Below are 9,700 nucleotides of genomic sequence, written 5' to 3'. Positions count from 1 at the left end.
TCAACTTGTCTGCTATCACATTGGACTTACCTGGAATGTGTGTTGCTACCAGAAACCGGTGTCGGACGAGATCGCTCAACACTCTGAGCATCTCTCGACATAAGGTATATGATTTGGTTCCCCCTTGCTTTTTGATGTACCAGACCACTGACATGTCCTATTGAATCACACTTTTTCTGCAAAGGAGAGCAATCTGAAAGGCTTGCAATGCTAGTAGAACCACTCTCTTCTCCAGAACATTTATGTGCAACTTGGCTTGTTGAGTAGACCATGTGCCTTGGAATGTTCTTCCCAGATAATGCCCCCCCCCCACCCTGTCTGGGAAGCATTCATGGTCACTGTGGCCCTGGGAAGTGGGTGGACAAAGGGGCGACCTTGAGTAAGCTGTTCTGAGTGAATCCACCATGACAGATCCCTCTTGCAAGTGTTTGTAATTCTTATCGCACCTGACATGGGTTGACGAAAATGGACCACTGTACAGCGAGAAGCCACTGTAATACTCTCATGTGAAGTCTCACTAGAGGAACCAGTATTACTGCTGCTGCCATAGAACCCAAGGCCTGAAGTACTGTTCGAGCAGTTACCCTTGAATTATGTACTAACTTTCTTACTATATCTCTTATATTCACCACTCTTAGTGACAGAAGGCGTGCTACCATCTCAGTTGTGTTTATGTTTGCTCCTATGAAGTCCAATTCTTGAGAGGGGGGTCTAGGTTTGACTTTTCAGAATTTACTGTAACACCTAACAAAGAACAAGTTTGAAGAACTGCATAGTTTGCTTGTAGAAGTAGATACACATGCTAAGGGCAGTGATGAGCCAGTCATGTGGGTATGGAAACACTCAGAATCCTTGCTGTCTCAAGTGAGCTGCTACCACTGCCATACATTTGGTGAACACTCTGGGGGCTGTAGTAAGGCCAAACAGCAGTACTCTGAACTGGTAATGACTAGCTCCCAGCTTGAAGCGTAAATGGCTTCTGGTTAGCCTCTCTATCTTTATATGTAGTTTGTATGCTCGGATCCGAACCCACATGAGGAAAAAATGAAAATGGACAATACAGATGGAATGTTATGGTGAGTACATAACTATTTTTTCTCCACTTCTACTGATTGCTAGACAGCCCAGGCTTTCCTCTCCAGTCTGTCATATTTTATTGTCTTTTCAAAAGGCTTCTAATAGGAAAATTTGCAGATGTAAATGGAAGAGATTTGCATTCTGGGCTCAGAAAGATTTGGACCCTTTTTCTGCCCCTATACCAGCTGAGCTTGAGTGTTTAGCTTCAGTTTTCAATAATGGGGCTAGTTTCTCTATGATTAAGGTGCAACTGGCTGCTGTTTCAAATTTCCATTTTGGTGAAAATAATTCTTCCTTAGCTTCTTCTAAATTATGCAAGGCCTTTCTCAAAGGCAACTTCTTGCTTAGGTCCCCAGTAAAGGATTTAACTGTCCTGCTTCTAGTTCTGTCCCAAAGCCCCTTTGAACCTTCAGCCAAGACAGACTTTAAGTTTTTATCCTGGAAAACTATTTTTCTAGTTTCTGTTACATCATCTAGATGTGTATCCAAACTCCGGGCTCTTTCCTCCAAGCCCCCTTACCTGGTTTTCCACAAAGACAGGATTTCCTTACAGACCAACCCATCTTTTCTGCATAAGGTGGCTTCTAAGTCTATTAGCCAGGTCATTAACCTCCAAATATTCCTTCCAAATTTCTCTAATAAGGGAGAACATATGCTCCATCTGTTGGATGTGCATAGACAACTGCAGTTCTGTTTCCATTGGACCAAAGATTTCAGGAAGATTTACCAATTGTTTGTATCCTTCTCACCTAACGGACCCCCAATGAGTCCTTTAGTGGATGCTAGGGGAAGTATAACATACGCTTGTGCAAAATGCATATACTTTCCGTTGAAAAAAATATGTAACGTCACAGCCACAGGTTTCTAAAGATTCCTGGTAATTTTTAGCTAACATCCAAAAGTTGAAGTTCAGACATAATCTGAACTACTTGACAATTGATGTGAAGGATCTTTACATGTCTATCCCACATGTAGAAGGGATTGAATGGCTTAGATTGCTACTACATGAGCTAGGAGCATCTGATGAAATTAGTCTCTAGGCAGAAATGGTAGAACTGGTTTTATCAAACAACTACATTACATTTGGTGGAAAATTCTATGCCCAAACAACAGGCATAGCCATGGGCTCACCATGCGGGGCTAGCTTCGCTAATTTGATCATGGCATATTGGGAGAGGGAATTTGTGTTCAAGGTACCTAATATTATAAATAAAATCCAATTTTATACTAGGTACCTGGACGACATTTTTATACTGATAGATGGGAAAGTGAAAGAGGCGGAAAATCTAGTGTCCTGCTTTAATAATACAACTTCATTTTTAAAATTTACTTTCACATATAATTAAACTAACATTGCCTATTTCGATGTCTTATTGAGTAAGGACTTACAAAAAACAGCTATTTTGCAAACATCTGTAGAAAAGACACATATTCTAATGCCTTCCTTCATTTTACTAGCTGCCACCCTTTGGTCCAAAGGAGATCTGTAAAAGGACAATTAGTCAGGGCTGCCCACATGGTGACTAGGGAAGATGATTTTTCACGAGAATGTGATAGGTTAGGAAACATGTTCTCCAAAAGAGGATATCCCACAAAACTGATCAGGGAACTAACCGAGGAGGTAAAAGGGAAAAGATTGAGAGGCCTTTACCAACCCATCCTGTTTGACATACAGGAATTAGGTCAACAGGACTCCCAAATTAGTGATAAAATCACAGAAAAAGCTTCTTTGGTTGGGGTCAACCTAATCACAAAGTTCAGCTTGGATGGTTATAACATCAGAGAGATCATCTACAAAAACTGGGAGATTATTAGACCAGATGCTGTATTGACCTGTAAACTGAAAGACTCCCCCCTAAAGTAGTGTTTAGAAGGAGTAACAACCTTAAGTGTTTATTATCAAAAAAGAAAGAAAACAGGCAAAGGATAGTAAAAGTAGGTATGACCAAATGTGGTAGATGTACATATTGTCCATACATGGGCATAGGGGAAAGATTCAACATCGGAGGGGTGGATTATATAACACCATAGGTTAGTACTAAGCTAACTACCCTTGCGAGCCATTTTAAGCTTAGCCAATTATCCCTTGTGAGACTCAAACCCTGCACCTTGTGTTTGTAAGGCAAACACCATAACCATTAGGCCACCTTTCCAACCATGGAGCTTTGATTGTAATACAAAAGGTGTGGTTTATTTGGAGTGCTGCCAGAATTGCCCTGTTTTCTACATAGGGAAAACAGACCAGAAATTTAAGGAAAGGGTGTATGAACATCTTTACAGCACCCGAACCTTGAAACAGGACAGCGCAATTGCTAGACATACGCTAGACTGTCCTACACATTCATTTAAATTTAGAGCTATAGACTCAATTAAGGTGGATGAGATGAGAAGAGGTCCTAGTTCTTTGATGTTGGAAAAATTAGAATTAATGTGGCAAATACGGACCAGAGCCTGCCAGTACCCAGGACTGAATGAATATTATTCACTCAAATGTATATTAAAACTGAAAAGTCTAGTAAGATAACAGTGATCAATAGCTGAGGGGACACCTTTCTTAGGGATTGGGGACTAGGTCCAATACATTTATTCAGCAAACATATTTATATTATTTCTTGACATTTTTGAACATTTTCTATATCACTATGGTTGAATTGAAACTGTTAATTTTTAACGTCTGTAGGACATATGTACTTATGTGCAGTCACATGTTTATGTGTAGTTGAAGGGGTCTTTATGTACATTTTTAACATTTTTAATATATTTGGAAGTTTAAGAGTTTTTAACATTGGCATAGGATTTTATTTTAAAGTGTGAAACACTTTAGAACAACCAATTGCTACGGGTTTAATTGACCATGTCACTATCCAGGCTTTGGGTGTTCGTGTGGAATAGGTTACAGTGGAGCTTATTAAGTACAGTACTGTTGCTTTAAATGCAGACTCCACTACGTAGTGCTGTTATGTACACTCATAACTGACAAGGTGGAGGTGAATTGTAACAATTAGTCAACAATGATAGAAACAATTCAATTACTTTTTATGACTAAATGACAAAAAATATTTTTCCAGTTTGGATATTGTAATTATCAAAAGAATGTTGGTTACTACCCGAGTATGGACAGACAGGTAACATCAACTGTTTTATTTCAGTCTGTGAATGTATCAGTTGTAACGGACTGTATTTAACTAGTTATGTTTCCAGCTAACTGTAAAGGTTTGAAATTATACTAAATTGAATATGGATTTAATGTTTTAGTGAAGGTTTGTTAGAACCTTAGGTTTAAAGCTGTTGTAGTAAAGTCCGGAATGTTGAGATTATTGACTGAAGCATTGCATTTGGAAATGTGAATGTAAACAGGATTGCAGTACTGTTTGACACTGAATTGCAAAGCTATCACATTGAAATGGTTGGTATTAATTCAATGAATTAATTGAAGGAGTATTAATTAGACATTGGGTAGGGTATTTAAAGAGTTGCTTTGCACTTGAAACTTTGTCTGAGGAAGTCTCACTACCAGTGAGATGAAAAGCGCTTTACGTTATTTTTGCTGTTTGCTGTTTTTAAATAAAGAAGTGTTCGTATTGTGGACTTAGCTACTAACTACGCCTTGGCTTTTTGTGGGCTTGTGCTTGGCTGCTGGGACCTTCCTTTTGCTGCAGTAAGGAGTTTTTGGTTTGGCTTGTGCTTTTACCTTGTGTGTATGTTTGTTGGAACAGCGAATTTTTTCCCTGGGAAAAAAATCGCTATTCTGACTGTTCATTTTTCTGGTGTTTAGATTGAATGGGTTTGATATTATAACATTCAATGTTTTTAGACTTCGGTGTTATAATATAGACCCATGCTACACAAGGAGTATTTGGGTAATGTTCGGTATATCTTAAAGCATCTGTAGTCTATGGTAGACTGGCCGGACGTCGGGCTTCCATGACAGAAAATTTCATCTGTTAAGTATACTGCAGCAGTGAAGACAGGGACATCTACTCCTATGATAAGACTTTACACAACTGTACTTTCTACTATTTTTATTTATTTAGTTATTTGCATTAAACTTGCTGCTGTTGCTTCGTAATACATACTTCTCATTTCTTATTAACATGGGAGGTGCAGTGCTGCAGCGGTGGTGTTGTCGCCTCAGAGCAAGAGGTTCTCTGCTTCGATTCTTGGCTGGGGTGTCTTCTGTGTGGAGTCTGCATGTCCTCCCTGCGTTCGTGTGGGTTTTCTCCCATGTACAAAGGCATGCATCTGGAGTGTTTCTCCCCAGGCCTCCACTGAAAATTGGCCTTGTTCCAAGTTGGACTTTCCCAGTTAACAAATGTTAAATAAAATAAATGTTAACTCTCAGATTCCTGAGTCTCTTTATTTCCCTTTCTCTTTTTCTTACCTTCTTTCAGAATTTCCTTGCTCATTTTCTACCTTTCTTCCATCCTCATGTCCTCATTAAAATCTGTAATCTGTGTTCTTCCCATATTCTGGTATTCTCTCATCTTCTTATACCTGCAATGCATTACACTCAGAGTATTTACCCTGTCCATCTTGAGCCTGTTCAGATACTTTTTCCTAAATATATTGTTCCTCACTTTTTCATTGCCGGCCTTCTTCATGTCTTGATTACTCCGTCCCCATTTTCTTTTTTCTTCTTTTTAACATTTCCACATTTAGCTTTTTCCAGTTACCTCATCAGAATATCAAAAAGTGCTATTAACTCTTAGAAAGTAGTTTTGCAGGGGGGCTTCACCCCCCTCGCACTCCTACTACACACAAACACACATGCACACACTGTATGTATATACATATGTGTGTGTGTGTGTGTGTGTGTGTGTGTGTGTGTGTGTGTGTGTGTGTGTGTGTGTACACACACACACACACACACAGATATATATATATATATATATATATATATATATATATATATATATATAGGGTCTATATTAGAACACTGAACTTTCAAAATTTAGAGTGTTCTAATATCAACCCGTTTTCATTGAAGAAACAGAAAACCAAATTTTTTCCTAGGGAAAGAATTTGGTTGTCCATTTCTGTTGCTTCGGTATTTTCAGCGCTGTGGTGGAAAGTTACGGGTTGGATTCAGGTAAGTGTGCGATTGTGTGGACGTGAGGGTTAGGGCGGGGTAGGTGAGTTAGGGTTAGGGCGCGGGTGAGGTGACTGTGCGATAGTGACGAACCATAGGGTTAGGGTTTGGGTTAAGGTAAGTGGATAGTTAGTGGTGTATGTATAGTTTAGTGTAGGGTTAGGTGTAAGAGTTTAGGTGTATGTGTGTGGATTGCTGTTTGTTTGGTGTGCTTGTGTTGTGTGTATGTGTTTTGGGACAGCGGATGTTTTCCCTAGGAAAAAATTTGCTGTTCTTTATGTTCTATGTTTTACATTTTCGATTAATAGGTTTGATATTAGAACACGTGAAATTTTGAAAGTTTGGTATTCTAATATAGACCCATATATATATAAGGAGTACGTATGTATACAAACACCACACGCACACACACACACACACACACACACATATATATATATATATATATATATATATATATGTGTGTGTGTGTGTGTGTGTGTGTGTGTGTGTGTGCGTGTGGTGTTTATATACATACGTACTCCTTTCAGGATGTAACTAAAGGGGCTGTAAATGCCATAGAGTTAACAAACTGCAGACAGCCTCATGCAAGAATTACAGCATAAAGGTCATCTTGATAAGGAGGAAGACAATTTAGAATTTAGACAGGTTAATATAGTATGCAGTGAAGATTATGTCTGTAGGGCATGTGTAGAAAGAGAAAAACAAATGCTTTTTAAGCTGAGGGGTAAAACCAAATGTGGGACTAGGGCAGTGGAATGCAAATAGTTAACTGGACATCAAGTGTAAGGAGAGAAGCCATAGAAGAACTGAAAGGGAACAGATGTATTTCAAAAGAGCATAGTTTTTAGCAAAAGTATTCGGAGAGTATTCAGTTTTTGAGTGATCTACATTTCACATATGGTTATTATAACTGTTGCTGTTTTAAAGAATGTGCATCATTGCTGTAAAGATGCGGAAGCCCCCAGTGACATGATAAGCAAATAATAATCAGTGACTTGTTATTACTTAATCTATCATGCATTTTACATACCTTTGGGTTCAAATAGCAGTTGTTCTTCTTTTGGCTTTTCCTGGTTAGGGGTCACCACAGTGGAACTCCAGTCCGCTAATGATTGGCAGTAGATTTTTTACAGGTGCTGAGGAGCCAGCTTGACGCCCAACCTTCAACAAAGGCACACCCATTCTATACATGTCTTTCGAACGCTACTCAACTGTGGGGAGGGCATACAGACTCCACACAGAAGGCGCTCCAGCCGAGAATCGAACGGGAGAACCTCTTTGGGTTCAAATAGCAGTAAAGTGTACTATTTTAGATTAACAAATAAATATACTTGACTCTAGTGATGAGGGTTAATTTTACCATTTACAACAACAAGGGATATCATGGGCTGTTTTATTGTATTTTTGTATTCATCTGTTAACTGTACAAACCAGGAGTTACCTGGGGGCACTGTCTGCTTAGGTAATTTGCTCACAGTCACAAAGTTGACAAATACAGTTAAAGGAGGTCGAACCTTTAACTTCAGGGTAAAGCTCATTGGTAGCTAATAGCCTTACTCTCGTATGCTAATTTGACAAATACTCCTTTTTTTCTTCACTTCTTTGGGCATACTCAGCCTTGTCACTTTCACTTAATAGTTCCTTTCCATGAAACTAGTTTCCCATCTTTGCACCTTTTGCATCTGTATAGTTTCTCGGAATTATTTTTATTTTTCATGCTTTGTGTTATTTGTACAGAGTTCTTCAACATGTTATAATATCGTGCTGGAAGATGCATAGAGGACCAGAGGATTAAGATTTTGGGAAGGTAATGAGTTTCATCATATAGTCTTGGGTTTGATTCCCACAGTCTTCATTTGCCTAAAGTGTGAATCTCAGCAAAGCACTCCCTGACTGCTCTTGAAAAGAGGCAGTTGTACCTGGTGGGTTTACCTTGTAAACAAATGAATGCAAAAAATGCTCTCCAGGGTTAAATTAAATTAAATAAATAGGGGTAAGAGGTGGCCTAATGGTTAAGGTGTTTTCCTTACAAACACAAGGTGCAGGGTTTGAGTCTCACAAGGGATAATTGTCTAGGCTTGCAAGGGCAATTAGCCTAGTACTAACCTATGAACCTATGCTTTGTTTACTAATGAAACTTATATGTGTTTTAAACACTTTTAGGTTTATTAATCTTTTTGTTTGGCATATATTTGATTTTAGCATAAAATATAACTTGAAATAGAACAATTTACTTAGCTGTAGAAAGAGTAAACAGAGAAATTATTGTATATAAGATCATAACAATACACATTTTGACTTAAGGTACAGGATTTACTACTCAAACACTGCTGAATTCGACTACCTTTGTCTTTCAGGTCGTGTCTTTGTACACTGTCGTGAGGGTTACAGTCGGTCACCTACCCTTGTGATTGCATACCTTATGTTGCGTCATAAGATGGATGTGAAAATGGCTGTGTCTGCTGTCCGGCAAAAGCGGGAGATTGGCCCTAATGATGGTTTCTTGCGACAGCTCTGCCAGCTGAATGAAAAACTGGTGAAAGAGGGAAAGTTAAAACCTTGAAGGAGAGAAGATTGTACTTTGTATCAGCTGATGGTACAGTCCCAAGAGTGAGCTTAAAATAGAGACTGTCACGTTACTACTGCCTAAACAAACTAATGAGTCATGGACCTTAAAATATCCTGCCAGAATATATCTTTTCTTAAAGATGCACTTTCCTTTCTCTTTGGCACATTGTGAACTTGTAAAACTGTGTACCTTTTTTATGTGAATCAGACAGGAGTACCTGCTCTAGTGGAAACATGCATATGACTGTAAACCTGTATAAAAATATATTTAAAAAGTATAAAATATGATGTTCTTGCCAAGCCTCATGTAAAGAGCAGATTTTATTTTGAAATGCAGCAGTGCCAAGACTGTAGTAATAGTAAACATCTGAAACTTTTGGTGAAACTAGACAGCAGGTGTTTTATTTAACAGAACAAAAATAGTGTGATTACTAGAAATTGTTAGTAAAAATGAACACGTGGGCGATTTCCAACTTCTTAATAAAGAGCCCTGGTGCCATTTATCTCTTTCAGATTTTTACTACAATAAGTTCTTAAATATGTATAGATATATAATATATACTATGTTAATATATCAGAACATTTATGGTGATGCAGTTCTTGTAATAAAGACAGGACACACAATGGCCTCACTATGCTTATACCAGTTAGAGTAACAGAATAAGCCGTAACTGTCATGTACCTCATGAGTAAAGGCCGTGGTGGTGAAGGATCGAAAAGCTTATGGTGGATCTCCATCATCAAGAACAAGCTTTGAATAGCTTAACAGGTTCTACTGGTAAAATCTAGAGGTCGCAGGAGTACCAGAAATGAGCAGTTCTCAGATGTTAAGCAGATACTGATACAGTATTATGTAGTTTTACTTATCATGAAACAGGGCAACATTTCCGTACGTCCCCCATGCTTACTTGTGCGGAGAGGCAGAGGGTTCTAGTAACTCCTGTCTGCAGCATCTAACATTTG

General features: G+C 38.6%; 1 protein-coding gene across 1 annotated transcript in view; it reads left to right on the top strand.

Annotated features, from left to right (window-relative positions):
- Positions 1 to 9,240, top strand: part of DUSP3 (dual specificity phosphatase 3) — a 720,871-nt gene extending 711,631 nt beyond the window's left edge. Inside the window, exon 3 of the mRNA XM_044055333.1 lies at positions 8,527 to 9,240. Within this exon, the coding sequence (XP_043911268.1) occupies positions 8,527 to 8,732 (206 nt within the window). The 3' untranslated portion in view covers positions 8,733 to 9,240. The remainder of the gene's footprint in view (positions 1 to 8,526) is intronic.
- Positions 9,241 to 9,700: the final 460 nt, after the last annotated feature.

The sequence above is a fragment of the Protopterus annectens genome, chromosome 13.part0 (assembly GCF_019279795.1).
Source record: "Protopterus annectens isolate FY-2018-M chromosome 13.part0, PAN1.0, whole genome shotgun sequence".
Taxonomy (NCBI): Eukaryota; Metazoa; Chordata; order Ceratodontiformes; family Protopteridae; genus Protopterus; species Protopterus annectens.
Note: the sequence above shows the minus strand (reverse complement) of the source record. Positions and strands in the feature narration are given on the sequence as shown.